Here is a 27,572-nt window from a genome sequence, read left to right on the forward strand (position 1 = left end):
AGGCATGATCAGTTGATGAACATTCACAATAATACAAAAAGGCAAGGCTTTTTTCAAAAAGCTGTCTGGCTCTTTTAACTTAGGCAGAATTTATGTTCCAGCAGAAAAAATTGGGGTATTTTAACACGTAACAATTCTTACATTTACATTTATGCATTTTTGCAGATGCTTTTATCCAAAGCGACTTACAGTGCATTCAGGCTATACATTTTTTATCAGTTTGTGTGTTCCCTGGGAATTGAACCTATGACCTTTTGTGCTGCTAACAAAATGCTCTGCCACTGAACCACAAGAAACTTACTTCTTAAAGATTGGTAAGAACAGAGTGTGTGCCTAAGATTAAAGCAAAAGCTGAATAAAAAGATTAAGAATTAAATTAGCTTCAGATGAATAGAGGAGAGCGAGAGAGGATTTACAGATAAGAAGTCTAAGGAGGAATGGGAAATAAATGGGAAGAAGCAGAATAGAGTATAACATGGTGACGTACGTATGTGTTTTTTTTTAGAGGATAAAAACTTGAATTCCCCTTTCTTCCACATAAATAGGATATATTTATGTTTATAGGGGGCATAAGTGCGTATTTTGCTGCCATTGTGGCTGGAAGTTCCCATTTTTGTAAATCATGTGTGTGTGTGTGATGCTTTACAGCATGCCTGCACACTCCTCATGCTCTCAGGTTGCTGAGCAGAAGCCTTGTTGCCATGGAGACAGTCTGGGTCGGGCGCATGCTGCAGGGTATCAGACGTGCTCACCGCGGTCACAAGTTCAAAGGTCAAATACCAGATAGACAGCGAATTGTGAAGACGAACAATTTGAAAAATTATAAATCGTTATTTTATGGTAGTGACTGGAGCACATTACTTATACACCATTATTCACTGCTTGTAAACAGGCAAGTTTTATTTTTCATTGTGCTTAAATGTCTATATTTACGTATTTGCTCGGCACAGCAGGACGGGAGTTTTATATTTCTTCGCTAGATGGAATCCATGGACATGAACAAACATGTCTCCGATGTTTTTATATCGTTTTAATTAGAATTGCCTGCCTGTTTTTGTGCTTCAAAGGCTTGTGGAAATGACTCACTGTCTATTTATTTGCAGTTTGGAAAGCAGTTTCAATGCACTTCCAGTTCCGCAGTTGTTTCAGGCTGGTTTTGTTCACCGTGAGTTTATTTGTAACTGATTTGAAACTGCGTGGATACTCTGAATGCACATTGTCCAGATGACAGATGAGTGTGTTTCGAGCGTCAACAGCCGTGTGAGGATGCGGTCCGTTGCAGTCGGATGTTTTGTCTCTGGAGATTTTCTCGAGAACAGCTCTGTCAGCAACAGCTGGACTGGCAAAAGACTGATGCATTGGCCAGGCCAATTAATTGTCCAATATTTGGCCAATTAGAGATTGTCGATATCAGCCAGGAGCACCCCAGTAGCTCCTACTATTAAAAAATATTACATCTTTTTCTTGTAATTTGGCACATTTTTTGAATATCATTTGAATAACATATCTGATTCTCTGCTGTGTTTCAGGTGTTTCTTATATTGTATCAAAGAGTCACCTTGCTCACCATGCCACCCATGTAGAGCAAGCCAACACAAACACACATACGTGTTACATGTCTCCACTTCTCACAGTCCCTCCTACACACACACACTCACACCCACGCAGAGCTCACGCCAAGCCTGCTGTCTCATCTGTTATTTCGAGCCGAGAGGCAGTGTGACATTAAACAGTTGGTCTATGGAGAGAGAAAGAAAGGGGAAAAAAGTGTGAGGGAGAGAAAGAAAAGGAGGCTAGCGAGCGAGCTGCTGAAGGGGAACAAGGGAGTATTATGATTAAAAGCATGCAGTTATTAAAGGAATAATTTGTGCAAAAATGAAAATTACGTATCCTCATAGTGTTTAAAACCAAGGCTGAACCCTGTATTTACTGTAGGGCTGGGGATACAAAATGTATGAATCAACCATTTTAAAAAGCCATATCGATGTGAATATTTTGGTTGGATGGGGTGTGGAGTGGTGGTGTGTCCAAGGGGGAATATTTGAGTGTTTATGGCTCTGTTTCAAACCGTATGGTCTGTTTTACATGCACTTACAATTAGCAGGCACTGAATCTTTTTGAAGCTTCCAAAAGGATGCAGAAACGCTGTACAAATATCTTGTGGTTCATATGACTTATGCATTTATATATGATAGTTTATGGGAGGAAGTGACACAAATTTAAAATGTAATTCACTGAAAATCTGGCCTAGTTGTGTTTGGTGCATTCGTAAGAGGACATGAGAAAAGTACTAATAGTCTAATTTATTTGGTTAAATGATTTGGTTAAAGCTAGAATGATCTGTTCACAAATCAAACTCATGATTCAGTCACATCTTAGATTATCAGTGAATAATGCTTTACATTCCATGCAAAGATATTATGACTGGACTTATGTGCAGATGTAACTTGTATATCTTTGTTATAATATTTAACTTTAACTAAAGCTATTAAAACATTTGTTAACTGAAATAAAGCTGAAACAAAATATTAAATGAAAAGTATGAATGGAAAACTAAATGAAAGAAGTTCAGGGTCAAGGACTAAAATTACTAATTGGAAATATAAAAAAATAAAACTCAAACAAAAATCAATTAAACATTAGTAGTAATTATATATATATATATAGCATGTAAAAAAAAACCACTTAATATCAAAATATTGATAAACCTATTTTAGTATAGAAATATTTCTAAAATAACACTACTTCAGATTAATTTGATAATAATTATTATCATTTACTATATATCTGAATGGAGAATGGCTTCTGAAAATTCAGCTTTGCCAACACAGAAATAAATTTTTATTTTAAACAATATTACAAATTTTAAAAAGTTTTATTTTTAATCTAATATTTAAATGCTATATTTGTAATTATATGCAGCCTTGGTATTTTAATATTTACATTTATTTTTCCTGCCTTAATTTTAAACCGTGTTTTCTGTTGTCTTTATAGCTGCATTTGAAAAAAATTTTTATAATTTTTTTATTTTTTGGGGGGGTGGGGGGCTGTATTTGTGCTGTCTTGAAAGTAAATGGTACTTTCTGATATTTTCTTGTCTGATTTTTCATAAGAATTAGATGATAAATGCATGAGTCTGAACTACTTTTTTGATACATTTGCAGCTGTTTTAAAAAGCTGAAAGCGAGTCACTTTTATACTGTCTTTGTATGGAAACAGCAATGAGACTGGAACAGCACGACTATAAGTAAATGCAAACATTTGAATTCTGACTGAACTGTTCCTATAAGGAAAATGAGTGTGAAGTTTGAGGAGAAGTGGAGATGAGAGCAAGGATGGAGAATCCAGAATTCCTTCTCCCATTAAACACACACACTAATCCCCATGGGATACTCCACTCCACTACCTGTTGTCTTGGCAACGGCAGTGAGTGTGATAACCAGTGTGTTAAGGAAGAATCCAGAGTGTCTTGTTAGGAGGAAAATCTCTGGTTCAAGGAGCACAACTTCACCCATCAGTGCCCACATTGTGTTCAAGTTGCCCCTGAGCGTGTCATGTGATGTCACTTACACTGCAGCTGTCATTGAAAATCAAACACTGTCTTTGAAATGGCCGTTGTTAATTAGCTAACATAACTGTGTGTGTTGTGTGTGTGTGTATGTGTGTGTGTGAGCAGAGATACGCTCTCAGTTAGTGGAGCAGCAGAAATGTCTGGAGCAGCAGACGGACATGAGGGTTCAGCTCCTCCAGGACCTGCAGGATTTCTTCAGGAAGAAGGCCGAGATCGAGAGCGAATATTCACGCAACTTGGAGAAGCTCGCCGAACGATTCATGGCCAAAACCCGCAGCACCAAGGACCACCAACAATACAAGTGAGTGAAGTTACAAATGTGTGTGTGTGTGTGTGACAGAGAGACGGCCAGAATGTGAATGCACATGAATGATTCAATAGTCATTTTCTAGAAACGAATCAGTGGCGAATCGTTTGGTTTAGGTGCTTATTTCCATTCCTTCCGTTCACCTCCAGTTCATTTCTCTCTGCCTGATTTGTTCGACTTGTGGTTTGCGGTGGATTAGGGCGACGTCTGGAATACTTTACCCATGATGCTCTGCAGCTTCATGCTTGAAAAATCAGAGATGGCAGAGGAGAGGTGATTGCTGCGTCTGCTTTAGTTATTGTTCTTGTGTGTGTGTATGTGTGTGTGTACAGGCATCTGTGTATTTGCTGTCTCATTAATGCAGATAGCATTCTTCTGGGAAAATAGAGAGATGAGGGATGAGTGAGTGAGAGAGAGAGAGAGAGAGATGGGAGTTCACAGTTTCTCTTCTGTTGCAGTTTTTTTTCCTCGTGCTGGGCACTGAATAGTGTGCTGGTCCTCATGGGGCTGTCCCATCGGATGCCTGCTGAGCTTTGTGATTAGTCACTGGCTGCTGAAGACATTCTCCTCTTTGGACCAAAATGGCGTCCCATTGTCTTTTCACAACAGCCTTTACTAATATAGAAGATCAAGTGTGTGAAACAAAATGGCGTCCTTTACCTTCACGTTGGTAGGTGGTTAAACCACCTTCACTCTCAGAACAAATGAGCAATTTGCACAGACAGCAGTGCAATGCAGGTTTGGGTCAGCTTAAAACATTCAGTTAAAGTCTGGGGTCAGTAAGATATTTTAAATACTACTATTCCGCAAGGATGCATAAAATTGGTAAAAAGTGATAGTAGACATGTATAATGTTATAGATGTTTGTGTAATGTTACAGATTTTAGTTTCAAAGAAATGCCGTTCTTTCAAATTTTTGATCAATCAAAGAATCCTGAAAAAAACGATCACTTGTTTCACTCAAATGTTAAGCAGTACAACTGTTTGTAACATTGCTAATAATCAAATATCAAAAAAAATTCTTTTAGCAGTAAATCAGTATATTAGAATGATTTCTGAAGGATCATGTGACACTGAAGACTGGTGTAATGATGCTGAAAATTCAGCTTTGTCATCACAGGAATAAATACTTTTTTTTAAATATTAAAATAGAAAATGGTTATTTTAAATTGTACAAATATTTAGCAGTGCTACTGTTTTTACTGTATCTTTAATGAAATGTGAGCATTCGTTTTTTCAACTCTTAATTATTTATTAACAATATTTTAATAACTTATTTTTTTAAAGGATGAAATCACTGCGCTTTACCAACTCAGGGTGCATTTTCCCAAAGATATGCACTCCTTTTTTTAATGCTGTCTTGAAAATGCCCCTTGGTCAGATTTTTTTTGGTTTAATGCACATATATGTAGACATTTTAGTGCATTGCGAATTGAAACACTTTTAGAGGTGGTTGTATGTGACACTATTATTCAGTTTGTGAATTAATGCATCAAATATATTATAGAAATGTGAGGTGAGGAATATTATTTTTTCACTTGGAATGAGATTTAGAGCATTAACTTGTCAGTGGCTTGTATGTTGATATATTCACTAATGAGTCATTTACTATGAAGATTTCATGAGTGCGTTCAGCTGGGAGTCATCTATAGAGATTTTAAGGGTTGTAGGACATTTCCTTTACATCCTCATCCAAGCAACTCCGTGAACTGCAGTTGAAATCTTCAGCAAAGCCCAGCATTTCTTGAGGATAAATACAAAATGGTTCATTAGTGGATTTGGATGAGTACTTGATAAAAACCACAGAGCGGCACTCACAAAAACAGCATGTACAGCAAATCCAGGGCCACCCAGAGAGTCCTACAGCAGAGATGAAGATATTCACTTTGAATATCACCAAGAGATTGTGATTTGTGATTTTAAGCTTGACATTTTATATATATATATAGTAGCATGTATTGTTTTGTAGCATGTATTGTTTTGAGAAATAGCACATTTTAAGCATTATAAGCTTTATATATTGCATGAAAAAATATATAATTAGAGGTTCTATATTTTGATTTGAACCTTTCTTAAAGATAACATGGCAAATAAATAAATGAATAAAATAAATCAAATGCAACTGGCGAACAGTTAGTAGGAGCTTTCTTGTCTTGAATATGTATTGTCTATTATTTTTTCCATCTACATATTAAAAGCCCACTTTTCTGTGGCTTTCAGGAAGGACCAGAACCTGCTTTCTCCCGTCAACTGCTGGTATCTGCTGCTGAACCAAGTGAGGAGGGAGAGTAAGGACCACGCCACCCTCAGCGACCTTTACCTCAACAACGTCATCACCCGCTTCACACATGTCAGCGAGGACAACATGCGTCTGCTCAAGAAGGTGAGGTCAAACACAGGTGGTTCCTGTCAGTACTATAATGTGATGGGATGCACGTATAATTACATCAAAATGAAAGCTGGAAAAAATATGCATTTGTTAAAAATCATGTGGCTTACAGTCAGCCGGTGGGAGACAAAACCTCTTAATATTTTAAGCACATTTCTACTTTGGACAATTAAAATGTGAACAATGTTCTCTAGTAACAGTGGTGTTTGTTTTCATTTCAGTATAATTAATTATCAGACTCTTAAACTCAGCTTTCTCAGATTGTGTGTGTATTATTTTATGTGAATTCAGCATTCATTGTCTCTAGAATCCAATACAGTGGCGGTTTATTTATAGGAAGCTAATTTCTTGTTCTGCACAGCACTTTAGCAGATCAGCATTAATGTAATAAGAATAGTAGAAGAGTCAGTGACAAATAATACTGTAAGATACAGAATACAGGAGATACAGATACTAAGATACAGAAAAAAACTAGTTACAGATGTGCAAGTTCGTATAAATGCAATCTTTGCATTCATGTTGGTGTTCTGTGGTTTTAAACTGTTTTGGGGACTTATTGAACTTCTTGAACTTCTTACTTCTAAATTTTTTTTATTGCTATATATATATACATATATATTAAACAATTAAAATAAAAGAATTAAATAATTAAAAAGAAAACAATTAAAATAATCAAAGAATGGAATGCAAATACCTAGGCCTTTATGTATTTTATTTAAAATAAAAACTAATTATTTTTAAATGCATTTTTAATAAATATTATATCCAGTCAAAAAGCTCTGCTAAAATTCACTTCAACTCTCTAAAAGAAAAACGGGACTTGGTCAGTGTATCTGAAGTGAACATTTGTGTTGTTTTGATCTGTGGTGTTAGTTCAGGATAGACAAAGCGAGGACAGTGATTTTTGGCTGTATATTTGACTTTAACCCAGCTCGCCCTTACTCTCTGTCCATTATAACACACCTTGTGTTTTTGGCCCACAGAGCAAAGAGATCATTTTCCAGCTGCAAGAAGACCTGATGAAGATTCTTAACGAACTCTACACGGTGAGCTTGTCTCATTCTCTCTCATCATCTGTTCAATCTCTTTTTGGATTACTTTTTTCATCCCATCATTGCTGGTGCCTTTCTCTCTCTCTCATTTTATCATTCCATCAATATGTAATTCACCCCTCCATCACCAACACTCTCAGTCTCTCACTTCTCTTCTTCCAGAACTCAACTGTATAGCTTTCATCTGTCTTTCATTTACTAGTTCCAACATTTCTGCATTGCTTTTTGCTTCGTGGTAGCAGTTTTCCTTTTGTCTGCAAAATCTGCAGCTGTTTATTTGACACAACTCTGTAGTGAATTTTCCACATGAAGTGGACTTAGAAATTTTGACAACTTCTGTCTTTGATGTGATGGTACCAGAGGAACGCATACAGTCCCAAACCATTCGTTAATAACTATCTAATAAATGCAGCCTTAGACAAATCTGTCACATGAAGTTTACCTGTACAGCTTAGTTAATTGGCCTAAAAAGTATGCAAAAAAGGAAAGGTGGCATATTTGAAATCACAAAAAAATAGCTGAAAAAAAGAAATGCATGCATGGATGAGTCTTTTCCATTTTAATGTTGACTTTAAGCTGGGTGGGAACTTTTCCTGTTGACAGAAATTTTCTTCGCCTTGTTTTTATGTGCAGTTGTGAATATTTGACCTGGAATGTGAGCTTGTATGACAGGATTGAAGTCTTAAAAGCCAGTAGCTCTTGCATAAATAACCTTGATAAAACAAAAACACGCAGCGCACATTAAGTCTGTCAGCTGAGCTTACCTCTAACATGAGGAATGCACAGTAAAAATGGGATGAATTCTCTGAAGCACAGGACTCAAAGTTCAGGAAGTTTCCACCTCACTGCAGCCCTCATGTAAGCAGTTTTGTGTCCCTGTTGAGAAGGATTTACATCAGTTTTTAGAGCAGAGCAGGACGCATGTTGCACGATTTAGCTGCTTTAGCAGCTTTAGTGTTTTTTGACAGTAAGGTGTCACCATAAATTCCAAAAATTTCATGATAATAACACATTAACGGAATAGTTATCCTAAAAATAAAATTTGCTTAAAATGTACTAAACATCAGGCCATCCAAGATGTAGATGAGTTTGTTTCTTCATTAAAACAGATTTGGAGAAATGTAGCATCACATCACTTGGTGACTTGATATCACGCCAATGGCTCCTGTGTAGTGAATGGGTGCCATCAGAATGAGTTCAAACAACTGATAAAAACATAATAATTTGCAAGTAATCCACATATCTCCAGTCAATCAATTAATATCTTGTAATGTTTGAATGAAAAAAAAAATCTATCATTTAATTGTTTAAACATTTGCTTCTGACCGAAATATGCAGCATAATCCATAATAACACTTCCTCCAGTGGAAAAGTTCATCCTCTGTTGTCCGCTCACATCAAAATCCAACAGCATATTTGTTTAAGAACTGTTTTGGGCTTTTTTTTTTTTGCTTTTTAACAGTGTTTAATTTGTGCATATTTCTCTCCTGATTCAGACAAGACAACTTCATTGTACAAAAAGCAATATTATGGACACATAAGTAATGAAAATAATGAAAGCAACAGATTGAACTTAAAAACATATTTATGGATATATTTAACACAAACGCATAGCTTTTTGGATTATTCTGAAGATGTTTTTATCAGCTGTTTGGGCTCTCATTCTGACGGCACCCATTCACCCAACAAGTGATGTAATGCTAAATTTTTTTTTTTTTTAATATGGAAACCATTTCACACGCATCCATGTGGACACAGATGCACAACAGACATTTATGAAACGGATTATCTCAGTAGGATGTGTTGCATTCTGCTGAAAGTTTTTGGGCTTGCATATGTGGGATTGTGGGTAATGTAGTTTTCCATCTGCTCTGCTCCCTGCAGGTGATGAAGACATATCACATATATCACTCCGAGACTCTAAGTGCAGAGAACAAGCTAAAGGAGGCAGAGAGGCAGGGTGAACGGCAGGGCCGGGGCGGAGAGGCCGTCTTTAGTCTGCGCACCGAAGATCGCCACCAACGGCGCAACGCTGCCCGCAAAATCCAGAAGATGAAAGAGAAGGTGAGTTCCACATCTTTTGCTGTTTGTTTTTCTGTTGTATTGTTGTTTCTTTTACCGTATGTGTTATACCCAATATGTGTTTAATTGTTTGCAGACTAAGAGTGTATTATCCACTATGCAAATTAGATTCCTTGAATTTTAATGTGCCAGATGTGTTTCCAGAAATAGAGCAAAGTTCATTTGTCTTGATGAAATAATATGAACTGGAGTTATGGAGTAATTAGGTGGACATTATGAGGGAATAATTTCTGATTTATGCATAACCAACCTGAAAATTAGCCTATTTTGTTGCTCTTGTTGGCTTAGATGATTTGTATTTTTTTGTGACTGAGTGGAAATACATTATAACGTCAGTGCTTTCCAAATGTACATCTGTAATTGAACTCATTCCATTAGATCCTATTACAGCTACAGCATGTGCGATCAGAGCATATTTATAGAAATGTTCACTGCGGAGTCTAGGGAAAAAAAGCAAAGAAGAGCAGCCATTTTGCAAACTATTCTTTAACCAAAAACCATTGATAACCATGATTTTTAGGGCACAGTAGAGTCTCACACCAGTATAAAATGACTCGGGAGACTAATGTCAGACTGTGTAAATTAAGCAGTCTGTATATAATATTAGTAGTCTCTCTTCAGAACATAAATTTTCCAGTACAAACAGCCCCATGACACACAATGTGTTCACTACAGTTTGGTACTGCATTCATTTCTCTCTTTCATAAAGGGGAGGAGAGGTTAGAATGAACAATTGTTACAGTATTGGACAGAATAGGCAGACAGGATATCCCGACGGACAGAGTCAACAGTGCATTTTTCAGTTCAAGGCATTTTATGAGCATAAAACAGTCTGGTTAACATATAAATGTAATGTGCATGCACTACCGTTCAAAGGTTTTTTTAATTCAGCAAGGATGCATTAAATTGCTCAAAGGTGACAGCAGAAATATTGATAAAGTAAAACTGCTTTTTATTTGAAAACAAATGCTGTTCCTTTGAACTTTCTATTCATCCGACTGAAGAAATTCAGCTTTCCATTCCAGGAATACATTAAAATATATTAAAATAGAAGTTACTTTATATATTTCACAAGATTGTTTTGTTTCACAGCCTTAATTTGAATTTCTTTCATAGCATTTTTACTGACCCCAAACTTTTGAATGGTAGTGTACCTCTTTACACAAATATCAGTTAGACTGTGATGAATCCAGATGTAAAAATTAATAAACTCTGACTCTATTGACACTATATGTTCAGGATGCTTGCTTGATTTAATGATAATGTTGCTGTAAAAGATCTGTGGGTTTTACCAGCAGCCGAGGAACTTTAATTAAAGGAGCAATTACAATCACAGAGAAGTGGACATAAGCCAAGCCTCACTGTACTAACACACTTCCATTAGAAACAAGTTAGTCGATGGGCTGTCAATAAAAACATTTTATCTTCTTGCCTTGTAGGAAAAATATCACTTACTCAACACTATTTCTCTCCTTCACCCTCTCTTTCTCTTCTTTTTTTACCCCCAGCGCCAAGCCAAGTACTCAGAGAACAAACTGAAGGTTATGAAAGCTCGGAATGAGTATCTGTTGACTTTGGAGGCCACGAACGCTTCTTTGTTTAAATATTACATCCAAGACCTGTCGCATTTGATTGATGTGAGTATCTGATTAGGGCTGTGTGCTGTAATGCACAGATTGTGAGTCAACGGCAGGAAATTGCAACTGCATGAAGGTCATGGTGTTATGGTTGCATTTATTTGCTTTTTCACCAAGCACAGTAATGAATTATAGGCCTGATTAATAATCACTAATTAAGGCAGCCTCCACTGCCTTTAATTAGAGACAAACGCACCCTGTAACAGGCAGGATGGGATAAGATTAAGTCTTTAATTACAAGCACACATTAGCACATTCTGAAACAGACCATGTTTAGAATGGAATACTAGCACACTTGTTCCTGCTTCCATCTATCTATCTATCTATCTATCTATCTATCTATCTATCTATCTATCTATCTATCTATCTATCTATCTGTTTTATCTTTCTGTCTGTTGTTCCATCTATCTATTGTTCATTCTTTTGTTAATTCTATCATTCCATCATTTGTTCGTTCTATCATTGTATTGTTTGTTCTATCTTTCGTTCTATCATTGTATCTTTCTGTTTCTCCTTCCATCCATCCATCCATAATTTTATATTGTTTCTGTCTTATCATTCTATTGCTATTCTGTCTGTCTATCATTCTATCTATCATCCTGCCTGTCGTTCTTTCTTTCTATCATCCATCTGTTGTTCTGTCTATCATCAGTTTGTCTGTCTGTCATCACATTGCAGATTGAAGTTGTGTGCATTGCATTGTGCGTTTTGAAGCATACTATGGTTGCATACTGATCGTTTTCACAGCTGTAGTAATTCATCAGTAAAAGTGCATACTGTGCACCGAACACACTGTATAATACCTACTTTCTACACACAAAGTCTTATAAGATCTTATTAAATATCATGCACACTGAATCTAGTTTCCAGCGAGGCCAGGAGATTCCTCAATGGTAAAGAGAGGAGCCATTTCTCACACTGGGTTTGCTGTGTCTGTTGTTTTGCTCATTAGAGTTTGCAGCAGACTGATGGTGGTCAGCAGTATCTGGCCGATCGGACCTTCACAGAGGTCAAACCTGCTCACACTGTGATAAAGACAGCAGGAGAATTTGTGTACGTGGGTGGGTAAAAGAGGGAGAGAGAGATTGTGTGTGGGTGGGAAGTGAGATACAGTAAAAGCCTGGATGAAAAACCCTTCAAATTAACCCTGAGAACACAAGCCCTGGAGGATAATTTCTAGATAAATGCTTTAAAGCAATGGTTCATCCATCGTAATGGGGTTTGACTGACAGCTCCACACAAATCCACACTATTCATGTTCTCTTCTCCATTAAAATTGAGTGTGTGTGTTTGTGTTTTAACAACAGTGTTGTGACCTCGGCTACCATGCAGGCCTGAGCCGGGCATTACGCACCTATTTGTCAGCAGAATACAGCATGGAAACCTCTCGACACGAGGGCCTGGATATTTTGGAGGGGGCTGTGGAGGGGCTGGACCCCAGTAATGACCGGCAGCGCTTTATGGAGACTCACCCTACAGCGTTCACCCCTCCTGCACGCTTCTCCTTTCAGCCACACATGGGAGACCAGGTCACATGCCACCTAGTGTCCTATCTAAATATATACATGTCATTTACAGTACATTGACTTCTGTGCTGGAAAGGAATGCATCTGTGCTATTGTAGTGATTTTTACTATCGTAACTAGAAACACAAAATTGTTTATTTAAATAATTGTTTTAATGTAAACGTTTTAAATTGTCCTGTGCTTGACTATATTGTGAACTGTGGGATTATATAAATGGGGTCAAAAATGAAGAAATATAAACATTTTCATATTTTGTAATCAAAAACGAAACTAATTTGGAAAAACTAAAACATGCTACTTCCATTTTTATTCCTGTGTGATGTGCCTTCACATAATAGAGAGATTTTCAGCATTAATAAGCATAAATAAGCTAAAACTTTGCTAATTTGTGTAAATGAAGCATATGGGAGTATGTCTTCCTAAAACTGTTTTAAATAGCATTTTCCAATGTTATAATTATTGCACATTCAGTTTAATAACATCATAATAATTGCAGCCAAATGGATTATTCATAATTTTTTTTAAACTCATTTGTCACACCACAAGACCATTTAAAATGAATTCATGAAGCCAAAAAGCTGATTTAAAAGTGGTGACCTCTTACAGCGTCTAAAAACCTACACCAATTTTTTTTTATATATACAAATATAATAATTTTAACCTCAAGTTTTGAGAACAAAACATAGCTATATCGATATATATATGGTTGAGCTTGTTAATTGAAACATTATCCAATTTCACACAGCATTTTTATGTCAAATTTAGTCCAAGCTGTGACCTTTTAGTTATCATGCATGCTCTGATATGATATGCAGAGCCTTTGTGGTCACATTACAACATATTTTATCCAACACCATGCTGTTCTCCCTATCACTTCCTATCCTTTTTGCTATCCATGTCCTTGATAATGGCAAAAAGGCCGCTTTAATAATTAATACGATCAACCGATTTGTTTGTTCTGCTGAGCGGTTTCTGTAATATGTGCATTTATGCACGTTGATATTTCAGGTGAGTCAAATCACAGCACTGCCGCAGGTGCAAGCCGAGCTCCTCCTCCGGTTCCAGCAGCTGCAGACGCGCCTCTCCACACTGAAGATCGAAAATGAAGAGGTGAGACACACACACACACACACACACACACAATCCCTTGTTCCCCCACTGAGGATAAAGAATGAGATGACAGGCGTACACACCTTCTCCATTTCTCCTTTCCTCTTCTCTCGTTCCTTCTCTCTTTGTCGTCAGGTGTTATCTACGTCACAGCTACAGATGCATTCATACATATTGTTTCCATCTTCTCAGTCTCTGTTGGAGTGTGTGGTTGTTTGTCGCTGGTGGTTGGCAGAGGCCAGCTGTTTCCTGCAGCTCTCAGCATGTGAAGAACCGAGCAGAATTGCTGATGAACGCTGTATTACTGTAGAGATCGAGAGGTGTATGGATGTGTGTGTGTGGGATATTCCTAAATCCTCGTTTCTCTTGATGACTACAGACCAGTTCCTGAGTACAGTGTGTGATTGTCACAAAACAAAAAGTACAGCAAACTATTGTACTATTAGCTTGGTTGTACATAATAATACTAATTTATTTGATCAATAACGGAGTAAAAATAATAATATTGTGAATATAATTTTTTATAATATTACTGTTTTCTATTTTTATATATTGTAAAATGTTATTTATTTATGTGATGACAAAGCTGAATATAGCCAATATGCTGTGTCACATGATACTTCAGAAATCATTCTAATATGCCGATTTTGTGCTCAAGAGACATTTTTTATTATAGTTTATGTTGAAAGCAAGTTGTACTGTATCATCATAATATCATATAGTATTATCATAAATGTCTTTACTGTCACTTTTGGTCAGATTAGAAAGTGTCCCAGCTGAATAAAAGTATTAATTTTTTTTCAAAAAGGCTGAAAAAAAACAAGCATGTTAAAAAACACAATGGACATATTATTGCTTCCAAAATTAATTTACAGTTTTTAATTTCACTGCAAAATTTTATTTAATTATTGACTGGAGAAAAGTTAACATTTTTGTTATTATTATTAAAGTGCATACTGTAAATTATGGAAACCCATTTTCCCAACTGAATAAAAAAAATAAATTGCTCGTAATAGTGGGTTTACTGTCTAAATAATTCATTTGACTTTCTGACTGACTTTTTTCATAACTGTAATCACAGTACAGGATTTGGTGTTGAGGGTGATTAAATGAAGACAGAATTTTCTTTTTTTGGGTGAACTAGACCTTTAAGTGTTTAGTCAGGCAGAAATGTTACTTATAGTTAATGATGTGTGATTGGATCACAAAAATTTTGGACCCCTATTCACACCTGTTTTGTGCTTTGCTTGCTTCCGAAATTTGAAAAAACAAGTGAAAACTGTCCTTGGATTAAAATGACCATAAACTAATTATTCAGTACAGTGGTGTATTAATGTACATTGGCACCACCGCTTCAGTAACTCTGTATGTTCCCTCTGAAGGTGAAGAAGACATCGGAGGCCACGCTCAGCACTATCCAGGACATGGTGAACATGGAAGACTACGACGTGTCTGAGAGCTTCCAGCACAGTCGCTCCACTGAGTCAGTCAAATCCAGCGTATCAGACACTTACCTCAGCAAACCCAGCCTGGCCAAGAGACGAGCCAACCAGCAGGAAACAGAGCTCTTCTACTTCACAGTAAATAATGGCCCACACACACTCGCTCAAACAGGGCCTGTTTTGGAAATTTAATAAGACATTTACTTGCATCAGACACCGAAAAGAGCACAGACGCCATGTTTATTCTCCTAGCATCACACTTTGCAGCCAATGATCTGTTTACACTGTGGTTTTGTAGCGTTGTGACCCGTGGATTAAGCCTAGAGTAATGTCAGCATCTTTAAACTAATTTTATGGCTACTGAAGGATGACCAGGACTAATTAGATCATTAATTTTCAGTGTAATTGGATTATTATTGACTGGGTGTATCTGTGTGGCTGCAGAAGCTGAAGGAGTTTCTGGAAGGCAGTAATCTCATCGCTAAACTACAAGCCAAACATGACATGCTGAAGAGGAGCATAGCTGAAGGTGATGTTGCACTTTTCTCGAAATGTGTAATTAATATGATTATATTTATTATTTACTATTGTATACGACTACTGCTGCTGGGGCTGCTAACAATGAGAAAATGAGAATGATTTAGAAATGAAACGAATAATTATTATTATTATATTTTTATTTTCTCTTATTTTTTCTTTACTTATTTGATTAATTAAATTATATTGTAATATTAATATGAATACTGCTGCTACTAGTGCTATAACTACTACTACTTTTTTTATTTATTGATTTATAAATTATATTATTTAATGAATTTTCATTATACATTTTTATATAAATATGTATTTAAAGAGTATATGCATTTTTACATGCACAACTAGCAAGACATTATATATATATAAATATCATCCATGTTAATAAAACCAAGATAAATAATCTGTGTTCACCATTTGAAATTATATAATGAAGAGTAAGTGACGTTACTTGAGGTTTCAGATTAGTTGAGTTTTTGTCTGAAGAGCAGTGAAATATGGTCTAATATAATATCTGTGTCCACAGAATACAGAGCAGACATCATGACAACCAGGTAAATCTCATCATCTATGTCTGACCTTCTTTTAATGCCCTTTTTGCATATACTGCTCTGCATCACAAGGTCCTTTTGATATTTGTAAAGGTTCTCATGACCTTTTTGAATGCTAAATCTCTTGTTTCAGTTGCATTTCTCTCTCTTTTTCCACTTAGCCGTCGACGAAACTCCCACAGCAGGCACCAGGTAACAGCCGCTTTTGTTTCCACCTATACCAGAACACATCGTACACTTCCGTACATTTCACGTACAACTTCCATGTGCTGCTTTATGACTGTTGGGTTATTTTTATCTGCATGCAGGATTCTGGGAAGGCGATCCCACTGATTGTAGAGAGCTGCATTCGCTTTATTAATCTATATGGTAAGAAATGTATATAATCTGATGAATAAAACAAACATTGACTCCATCACACAAACATATGCATTCATATGCTCTTAAATTATGGTGTATTTTTTTTAGGTCTCCAACACCAGGGTATTTTCAGGGTTTCAGGGTCACAGGTGGAAGTCAATGACATCAAGAATTCTTTTGAAAGAGGTTTGTGAACGCCGTGATGTAAATAATTCTCATAATTATATCATGCTTTTAAGCAGTCACAGTGAACTTTGAAAGTCTCCATATAAATCATAAAAATATTTAATATGGAGAGAAAAAAGTTAATTTTTAAAATAATTTTAAACCAATATAAGTTGTAGAGTAATACGAGGAAGAAATATTATGCACTATTTTTATGTTGATAAATTGAAAATGTAAAAATCTTATTTTATTATAACAGGTGACTAATTTCCACTTAATGTTACTTGCATAAAACAGAAAATTAATATGGTACCTCCTCTGCACATTGTAAAATGTCACTTTTTAATAATTTGTTTTCCATTGTATTATATATTATTTTTATTTTTATTAATTATAAAAGTAAATAATTTGTAAGATTTTGAATATGGTGTAATATAAAGATTTTTTTGCGCTATTTCTGTGTCACCAGTTAAATAAATAATTTGGTGACATTGACCCTGTAATGTGTAATGATTTTAAGAAAAATGTTAAGTAACTGTGTAAAAAATAATATATATAAAAATTTAAACAAATAGCATTGATTAAATACAGTTTAACAATCTCCCTTAAATTAAACCCATTAAATAGATTATTTGATATATATATATATATATATATATATATATATATATATATATATATACAACCCGAATTCCGGAAAAGTTGGGACGTTTTTAAAATTTTAATAAAATGAAAACTAAAAGACTTTCAAATCACATGAGCCAATATTTTATTCACAATAGAACATAGATAACATAGCAAATGTTTAAACTGAGAAAGTTTACAATTTTATGCACAAAATGAGCTCATTTCAATTTTGATTTCTGCTACAGGTCTCAAAATAGTTGGGACGGGGCATGTTTACCATGGTGTAGCATCTCCTTTTCTTTTCAAAACAGTTTGAAGACGTCTGGGCATTGAGGCTATGAGTTGCTGGAGTTTTGCTGTTGGAATTTGGTCCCATTCTTGCCTTATATAGATTTCCAGCTGCTGAAGAGTTCGTGGTCGTCTTTGACGTATTTTTCATTTAATGATGCGCCAAATGTTCTCTATAGGTGAAAGATCTGGACTGCAGGCATGCCAGGTTAGCACCCGGACTCTTCTACGACGAAGCCATGCTGTTGTTATAGCTGCAGTATGTGGTTTTGCATTGTCCTGCTGAAATAAACAAGGCCTTCCCTGAAATAGACGTTGTTTGGAGGGAAGCATATGTTGCTCTAAAACCTTTATATACCTTTCAGCATTCACAGAGCCTTCCAAAACATGCAAGCTGCCCATACCGTATGCACTTATGCACCCCCATACCATCAGAGATGCTGGCTTTTGAACTGAACGCTGATAACATGCTGGAAGGTCTCCCTCCTCTTTAGCCCGGAGGACACGGCGTCCGTGATTTCCAACAAGAATGTCAAATTTGGACTCGTCTGACCATAAAACACTATTCCACTTTGAAATAGTCCATTTTAAATGAGCCTTGGCCCACAGGACACGACGGCGCTTCTGGACCATGTTCACATATGGCTTCCTTTTTGCATGATAGAGCTTTAGTTGGCATCTGCTGATGGCACGGCGGATTGTGTTTACCGACAGTGGTTTCTGAATGTATTCCTGGGCCCATTTAGTAATGTCATTGACACAATCATGCCGATGAGTGATGCAGTGTCGTCTGAGAGCCCGAAGACCACGGGCATCCAATAAAGGTCTCCGGCCTTGTCCCTTACGCACAGAGATTTCTCCAGTTTCTCTGAATCTTTTGATGATGTTATGCACTGTAGATTATGAGATTTGCAAAGCCTTTGCAATTTGACGTTGAGGAACATTGTTTTTAAAGTTTTCCACAATTTTTTTACGCAGTCTTTCACAGATTGGAGAGCCTCTGCCCATCTTTACTTCTGAGAGACTCTGCTTCTCTAAGACAAAGCTTTTATAACTAATCATGTTACAGACCTGATATCAATTAACTTAATTAATCACTAGATGTTCTCCCAGCTGAATCTTTTCAAAACTGCTTGCTTTTTTAGCCATTTGTTGCCCCCGTGCCAACTTTTTTGAGACCTGTAGCAGGCATTAAATTTTAAATGAGCTAATTAAGTGGATAAAAGTGTAAAATTTCTCAGTTTAAACATTTGCTACGTTATCTATGTTCCATTGTGAATAAAATATTGGCTCATGTGATTTGAAATTCCTTTAGTTTTCATTTGATTAAAATTTAAAAAACGTCCCAACTTTTACGGAATTCGGGTTGTATATATGTATATATATATATATATATATATATATATGTATGTATGTGATTATTTAATAATAAATGTCAATAACTTTTTGAAAGCCCATTGTTCAAATGTGAAAATCACTGATTTTAATGAAAAAGATCTATCACCATGGATACACTCTCATCTTAGTGACTGTTTCCCAGGCAACGACCCCTTGACTGACGAGGAGAATAACCATGACATTAACTCAGTAGCAGGCGTGCTGAAAATGTACTTCCGCAACCTGGACAACCCGCTTTTCCCCAAGGAGAAGTTCAACGATCTCATCGCCTGCATCCGTGAGTGCTTGTCTCCCTGCGTTCATATGTGTGCATGTACTGTACGTGTATGAGGCAGGATGGAGAAAGGAAAGGTGTGTGTGTGTGTGAGAAACGGTGGCACAAGCATTCGGGAAATGACAGGGTGCGAAGTACTCGGGTTTCCTGGGGCATTTGGACAGCTGCTGTCTTTTCATGTGAATATAATAGAGTCCCTGCCTGTTTGAGCACACGGGACATCTGCTCTTCCTTGTTCATCAACTTGCGTGTTCATGTGCCTTCAACAGGAACAGAGAGTTTGTATGAGCGTGCCCTCTCCATCCGCAAGATCTTGACCACAACACCACGACCAGCTCTCGTGGTCATGAGATACCTGTTTGCATTCCTCAACCAGTGAGTATTCACACACATTTATATAGCTAGCAAAATGAGGACATACTACACAGACTGTATGTTGCTTTCAAAAACACGAGCTTTTCTAAGCTAATTGAGACTTTTGCACTTTTGTTGATTTTGATTGCTTCCATTGTCCTCATTTAAGTTGCTTTGAATAAAATAAATGACTAAATTTAATTGTGTGTGTGTGTGTGTGTGTGTGTATATATATATATATATATATATATATATATATATATATATATATATACACACACTCACACACACACACACATATGTATATATGCCCCCCGAAAAGTTCAAATGTTGCCTTTTTTCAATTTTATTTTATTTCAGTTAACATTTCTTTTATTTTGAATAATGAAAATGTTTTTGTTTTGTATTTGTTTTAGTTAATGATAATGACCCTGGTATAAATATTATTAATGATTTTATATATAATAAGTAATTAATAAATGCAGACTCTAAAAGAAAACAGGAACACAGAAGAATAATTTTTTTAAGGAAAATTAGAAATGCTGATTTTTTTTATTTATTATTTGTTTATATATGTAATTAATATAATTAGAAACCTTTTTCTATTTTAATTTATTTCAGTTAATGTTTATTTTATTTAAAATAATACAGACTACCCCAAAAGAAATGCAGGTAACACAAATGAAACATTTGGTCAGATGGTATTATCTATTATTAAATTATTACACAAACACAGATGTCACTTTATAACAAGTAATAATAACCTTATGAAGTGTCTGATTTCATATACTGAAAATACTACCATAAATTACATAAGACATTCGCAATTATATTTACTGTTATATCTCTGAATCATTTTTTTAGAAAGTTTTCGGATATGTTTTGCTATATTTAGCTGATTCATCTTGACAGTTTTGTTCCAAAAGGGAAGCAAAGTAAACCCACATACTCACTGTTTCATGTATATACTCCTCTGTATGAAATATTCCTCAATATTGCTACTTCCAAACGAACACAGCTGCGAAGCTGAAGCGTCTCATTGAATAGGAGAACTGCAGCTAAACTAAGCATCCGTTTTCACACCTGAAATTAAATCCTCTCCCACCTCTGTGCCGTGAGAGACAGAGGGAGGCTATATTATTCATAAAAATAACAGACTGATGCTCTGATTGAGAATGCATAATTTTAGCGATGTACTCGGGAGACAACGTAATGCATCATGGCTTTGTTTTCCATCGTAGCTTGTCCCAATACAGCGATGAGAACATGATGGACCCTGGAAACTTGGCTATATGCTTCGGCCCCACTTTGATGCCCACCCCGGACCTCCTGGACCAGGTCTCATGTCAGGCTCACGTAAACGAGATCGTCAAAACCATCATCATCCACCATGAAACCATCTTCCCTGACACCAAAGAGCTGGAGGGACCGGTTTATGAGAAATGCATGAGCAATACTGAGTACTGGTGAGTTTATGTGGGTAACTAATTACCATATTCACATTTAAAGTGCATTGCAGTATGTTGATGATCTTCTGTGTTCTTTAAGTGAAAGTCCGTACAGTGAACCTGGAGCGTTTGAGGAGGGGGAGCAGGATGGAGGGACTGAAACACAGACGAGTGAGGAGGGTAAATACATGCATGCATGTTCGTTTATATTCATCACAAAAATACAGATTGCTGAATTTGCCTGTCTTTCTTTCAGAGGGTGAGCCTGTGGAGGCTATAGCCAAGTTTGACTATGTGGGACGGTCTGGACGGGAGCTGACCTTTAAAAAAGGAGCCACTCTGGTGCTGTTTCAGAGAGCGTCTGAAGACTGGTGGGAGGGACGACACAAAGGCACTGACGGACTCATACCACACCAATACGTCACGCTGCAGGAGTGAGTTCACACGCTTCATCTACATATTCAAGGCAACAAGATAAGATAAAGAAAAAAAAGAATACCATAGCAAACACTTCTCACTTAAACACCACATTTACAGTTAATGTTACTTTGAATTAATTTTACATTTTTATTGTATTTATTTTATATTTTCTTTTTTATTCATTTATTTCATTACTAATTCCCACTTAAAATGTCTGCTGTAAAAACAAATCAATATGGTACCTCCTCTACACAATGCAAGAATTTTATTTTAATTTAATAATAATAAAAGAAGTGTGTATTATTTTAATTATTTATTTATTTAGTTTAGTTTAGTTCAGTGGTGACTAATTCCCACTGAATGTTAGTGCTGCAAAACCATAAATCAATATGGTAGTTCCTCTACACAATATAAGAATTTAATTTAATTTAATTTAATTTAATTTAATTTAATTTAATTTAATTTAATTTAATTTAATTTAATTTAATTTAATTTAATTTAATTTAATTTAATTTAATTTAATTTAATTTAATTTTACACATTGGCTAATTTAATCTCCTTATAAAATTCATTTTGATTAAACGAATAGCTTGATGTGAAAATGGATGAATGAATGAACTTCTGAATGATAAATTTCAGGGATGAGGCCATGTCAGACACTCTGAGCCAGAAAACAGACAGTGAGTCCAGCCCTACACCTTCAGATGAAGTGAGCTCCAGACGGTCGCTGACGTCCCCTACTGAGCCAAGAATCCCTGAGACCTTCATCAGCCGGTGAGAACACACACACTCTGGCCTGCAGTCTCCTAGTCACTTTTCTCCTTGCATTTCACATTATTAATTCCTCTCTCCTCTCCTCAGACACCGGAAGCGGACGGAAGCCCTCCTGCGCCGTGTCCCTGGTCGTTTAAGCGACGGTCACTGCCATGGCAATGGGCTGGAACGTAGCTCTCCTCCCGTAACGGTGACGGTAACGGGGCATTTCAGCCCGCGGGAGCTGCTGCGTGGAAACAGCTGTGTGGACAGTCCTGAGCACCACAGACGCATGGGACACAACACCACCTCCAACGGCAACGTCACTGCCAACATCAGCCAACACGAGTCCCTGCGCAGGGACAGAGAGCGGGAGAGTCCTCCAATACGCCAGTCACCATCCGCAATGCATTGTGGGTTACCTATTCAACGCTCCCAGACGCTGAACCCGCACACAATGGCACAGGTTTGTTATGAACAGACATGCAAATAGGCAAATCTCACAAAAACATGTTCCTGACATTTCAGTAGCAAAATTAAAAGGAAAGAAAATAAGTTGGAATATGGAAATTGAAACCGCTTTGTGGGAATGTTACAATTTTTTGCATTGACATTTTTACAGTTAAGCACATTTTTCAGATTCTCATATAATTTTTATATAATGTGTGTAATAAATGTATAGTTAGTTTATATTAATTTTAGAAAAGGCTTTTTTATATATATTGATCAAGTGAAAAATATATTAACAATAATATAAATAAAAATCACATATAACATTTATATATTTTTTATTTATAATTTAATCATGTATATTAAATGTATAATCATTTTATTATATAATGGTTTTGGAAAATATTAATTAATTTCGATTTTTTTATTAATTGGTCAATTATTTAAGAATAATATAAATGATGATAGATTATATTATATGTGTTTAGATTTCATTATTTGTGTATTAAAGGTGTATTCAATTTATATTTAAGTTTTTTTTACTTTACTTCAATTTGATTTAATTGATAATTGTCGAATTACCAGTATAAATGGTGATATGTTGTTAAATATTATAATAGCTATATATAATTTTTTTAATGTTTAAATTTCATACACTTATTAAATGTCTAATCAGTTTATATTTTATTATTTTTTGCAAAAAAGTTTAATTTAGTAAAATATTTAAATAAAATTAATAATCAGTAAATTAACAATATAATAATTTTAAATATTTTAGATATTATTATAATTTATATATTACATTCATATAGTATTTGCTGAAAAAAAGTTTAGGGACCCTAAAAATATAGGACTTGTTTTCTCTATTCAAAATACAATTTCTTGTTCTTTTTTAATTTGCTCTGCATTATGACGCAGAAATATCCATGACAAGTTTTGTGAGTTTTCCAAAAATCCGCACTCATGCATGCTCAAATAACACAATGTGTCGTGTTAGTAATACCGAAACGGTTAACACTCACTCTCACTCTCTCTCTCTCTCTCTCTCTCTCTCTCTCTCTCTCTCTCTTTCTCTCTCTATCTCTCTCTTTCTCTCTCTCTCTTTTTCTCTCTCTCTCTCCAGGATTTGGAAGAAACCATGAGTCTGGCATTGAACGAGCTGCGCCAGCTGGAAAGGCAGAATGGGAAAACCGTGGCTCCTGACCTGGTTCTGGACACCCTGGAGCAGGTGAAGAGCAGCCCATCCTGCCCATCCGGCTCCACCCCCTCCAGCTTGTCCAGCCCATCAGATTCCCCGAGCCCCCTCAGCCCGATCAGCCCCCTTCCTCCTCTCCCTCCGCTGCCCGGCCCTTCGTCCCGGCGCTCCAATGACCCCGTTGCCACCTTTAAACCCGTAGCCTCGCCCCGCATGGGTGTGACGCTCCGCCCACCCGCTTTGCGGCCCAAACCGCCCATTCTTCCCAAAGCCAACCCTCCGCCTTCCCAGCAGCCCCAGAATCCGCCCTCGAGTTTCAGCGGCGACAAATCCGGCACTATGTAAGCCAATGGGTCCAACCGAAGGAAACAGGGTTAAAGACTCGACGACTGCTCGAAGAACAGGGTTAATCTCTTAATAATGACATGATTTTACGGCCGATAGCTAGTTTATGCGGTCTGATAGGACTGATAGAACGGTCTGATAGCGTTAGTCTACGATATTATATCCATAAATGTGTTGTCGGGGTGATGTGTGTATGTGTGTGTGTATTCTCAAAGTGAATAGGACTTTACCATGTCTGTGTGTAGATACATTTACAAGGAACACATTCAGAGACAGCGGAGAGAGACTGCCTGTACAGGAAGTACCATTGTTGTTTTTATGGGAAATGTTCCATTGAGTCGGTGCAATGTATTTTGAGTGCTTTGATTTGTTAGGCCTTACAAGAGTGATGTGTCAAAAACGCTGTTTTTATAAGTTGCTGCTGCTTTTTTTGATGCTTCGATTCGAGTTACAGGACTCCTGGTGCCTCTTGGGAAAATAGTTATTTCACTTGTTGGAATTTGATGGGGAATGTAATTGAAATTTTTTCCCGGTTCACTTAGCCTTTCCCGCAAGGCGACTGAAGAACACTGAATGTATTCCATGAATGTTCCACTGTTTTTCCTGTTTTCACTCTGAAAAATACCACACTAAGCCTTGATCACCAGATAAACCTCCCCTTTCTCCGTGGAAACCAAACCCTGAAGCCTGATTGGACAACGTGGGAGGGACACAACCGTAACATTCCGAGGGCAAACGCATGAACAAAGGTTTAACAAAACATCACACTGAAGGCACAAAAAGACATTCCGGGGACGATTGTGAAGAAAATGACGAAAGTTTGTGAAATAGGCCACACCCTTATATGCCACGCCCTCCCTCGGGTCGTTCAAGTACAATTTCCACTGCTGCTCCACTGACGGACGATAACAGTGTTCGATCCTCGATTTCAACGTCCCCTGTGCTTCCAGTGTACGTATGTTTGTATGATATCGTCAACGGCAGACTCTTTGGAGCACACTAACCATACATGGCTCTCCTGTGTGTGTCTGTGTGGGGGTTTTTGCATGATAAAACGCGCTTAAAGTAGTTCGGAGTACAAGGTGATGGATAATTCATGCTTGTACATGACAACTTAAGTGTTTGAGTGTGTGTGTGTGAGTGAAAGATAGTTAGAAAGAGTGCACTGCACTTGTAGACAAGATTGTGTGAGTTTGAGTGTGTGTGAGAGTGAATGTGTGTGTGATCAAGGGTGTTTAGTTCAGTGTGTAAATATGCATGAAGGTGAAGCGAGTAGTTTTACGACCGAACGGCCTTGGTTCACTTTTTTATACACTAACAATGATTGTTTTTCCACTTTTTTTGACTGCTGCTTATGTTTTTCTACCGTTCTATTTTTTATCCTTCATTTCTTACTGGTGCTCTTTCATACGACCGTGTCCGTTTGTCGCCGTATCCAACACCCATTTTTTTGGTCCTTTTTCAAGCAATCTGAGATTTTTCCCCCACCCTTCCACACACACACACAAACACACACACACTGTGTTCACATGAAAGTGCCTTTCAGGATGCATGTTGAATGCAGGAGCCTGGTCTGCCAAGGGTGTGTGCTCCCATCGCTCTCTGAAGAGTCGTTCCCCAAGTAAAAAAAATAAATAAATATTATTAAGGCTAGAGCTCTTTCCAGATATTTAATAACCTGAACGAATAATAAATATGTACATTTAATCCATTGTGATGTCGCACTTTCATGTATAGGACTGTATTGGCATGTAGTATTAAATCATGTTCCAGTGCATTTTAAAATGAGTCGAAACTGAATGTCTTTGAAATAAAGGAAAGTTGATATGTCTCAAAATAGTGTGTTGTTCTTTTTTGTTGATATATTTCAGTTTAGTGATGGAAATTGCTCGTACTAAAATTAAACCGTAATTAGAAAGCATTGTACATGTGATTTAAAGACACAGGACCCCTCAAAAATAAAAATCTCATTATAAAGCAAACTAATCTTCTACAGAACACAAAATGTTTATTTGATAATGATTTACAGTGTACTGTCCCTTTAAATGTTACAATCTGTCTGCCTGAATCCATGTTTTGTACATACATGCACTAATAATTTATGCTCTTATTTCAGTCATGCCGTTAAAAATGTAGGAAAATTCGAGGATGCTTTTAATGGCTCACACAGGAGTGGAGGACACAATTTCTGCCTTTAAAGCAAATAATCATTTCCCATCATGCACCTTAACCTGGCTGATTCTAAAGTGGAGGTAAAATGATAGAGATTAGACATGCAGTGGGGTCCAAAAGTCTAAAACCACTAGTTTTATTTTGCATTCTAATGTAATACTATCAATTTTTCCATGAGTAATTGAAAATGTAATGTAAATATCATAATATATTTGTATCTTGTTTGTTCCTTTTGCTTTAGCTGTATGGACATTTATTTAAAACCGGGTAATCATGTTTCCCAGATTTCTTATTCATTATACATCACAGAATTTTTTGTTAATTTTTAATTTGATTTTGAGTCCAGATTTTCAATGCGGTCTTAGACTTTTGGACCCCACTGTGGTTTTGGATTTGCAGATGTTTTGCAAGCCTGTTTTCTCTCTCGTGAGTTATGGGTATAAAGCTATGAATCTTTAATGTTTTGATTTATATTAATCTTCATCCATTTTTCAAATGCAAGCTGGTACATCCTTTCTGCTGTCCTTCTGCCAAATCTCATGTACAGCTGTGACCTATGCATTTCATTGAAGATTTTATTATTTAGCTTATTATTAAGATTTTAGAAGTTTGATGTGACACTGAAGACTGGAGCAATTATACTGAAAATTCAGCTTTAATCAAAAAATTCAGCATGTTTCACAAAATTAGTTTTACAGGATTTTGATAAAATATGCAAACCGTACTACATATCACATTAAATGACAATTGAAATATTTGAAGACTATTGGAATCAATAAGAATTAAGTAGTAATTAAATTTTGCTAGTCACTTCAACCCAAAGACATACATGCGTGCAATTCAACGTTTTTAAAATTATTTATTCATAACTATAATTTAATTCCCTAAGAGAAAGATTTCAGTACAGTTATAGTATGATAGACAGTTCCAAATTTTATTTCACAAGTGAAAATATACATAATGGTCAAAACGTTAAAAACCAAAGGCTATTAAAATGTGTTACACAGCAAATTAACAATAAAAGGGGGAAGTCGAACTCTTTGCAGTGGGTCCCTTTCACATTCAGTAATTGTTAAGCAGTAACACGAGCTGAAAGAATTCATTCATGAACACATTAAAAAA

At 36.4% G+C, this 27,572-nt stretch overlaps 1 protein-coding gene across 2 annotated transcripts in view; it reads left to right on the forward strand.

Moving 5' to 3' along the window:
• The window catches only part of LOC132105602 (SLIT-ROBO Rho GTPase-activating protein 1-like), a 40,034-nt gene extending 13,919 nt beyond the window's left edge, over window positions 1-26,115 (forward strand). For both annotated transcript variants that reach the window (XM_059510844.1, XM_059510843.1), the window contains exons 2-22: window positions 3,677-3,872; window positions 6,099-6,261; window positions 7,251-7,313; window positions 9,204-9,383; window positions 10,910-11,038; window positions 12,346-12,567; window positions 13,573-13,674; window positions 15,057-15,254; window positions 15,561-15,645; window positions 16,177-16,204; window positions 16,363-16,393; window positions 16,510-16,570; window positions 16,670-16,747; window positions 19,182-19,316; window positions 19,583-19,688; window positions 20,909-21,133; window positions 21,216-21,295; window positions 21,372-21,549; window positions 22,175-22,309; window positions 22,397-22,754; window positions 23,862-26,115. In XM_059510844.1, coding sequence (XP_059366827.1) covers window positions 3,677-3,872; window positions 6,099-6,261; window positions 7,251-7,313; window positions 9,204-9,383; window positions 10,910-11,038; window positions 12,346-12,567; window positions 13,573-13,674; window positions 15,057-15,254; window positions 15,561-15,645; window positions 16,177-16,204; window positions 16,363-16,393; window positions 16,510-16,570; window positions 16,670-16,747; window positions 19,182-19,316; window positions 19,583-19,688; window positions 20,909-21,133; window positions 21,216-21,295; window positions 21,372-21,549; window positions 22,175-22,309; window positions 22,397-22,754; window positions 23,862-24,278 — 3,170 coding nt within the window. In that variant the 3' untranslated portion in view covers window positions 24,279-26,115. The remainder of the gene's footprint in view (window positions 1-3,676; window positions 3,873-6,098; window positions 6,262-7,250; window positions 7,314-9,203; window positions 9,384-10,909; window positions 11,039-12,345; window positions 12,568-13,572; window positions 13,675-15,056; window positions 15,255-15,560; window positions 15,646-16,176; window positions 16,205-16,362; window positions 16,394-16,509; window positions 16,571-16,669; window positions 16,748-19,181; window positions 19,317-19,582; window positions 19,689-20,908; window positions 21,134-21,215; window positions 21,296-21,371; window positions 21,550-22,174; window positions 22,310-22,396; window positions 22,755-23,861) is intronic.
• The last annotated feature ends 1,457 nt before the right edge of the window (window positions 26,116-27,572 follow it).

This window comes from Carassius carassius, chromosome 26, assembly GCF_963082965.1.
Source record: "Carassius carassius chromosome 26, fCarCar2.1, whole genome shotgun sequence".
Lineage (NCBI taxonomy): Eukaryota > Metazoa > Chordata > Actinopteri > Cypriniformes > Cyprinidae > Carassius > Carassius carassius.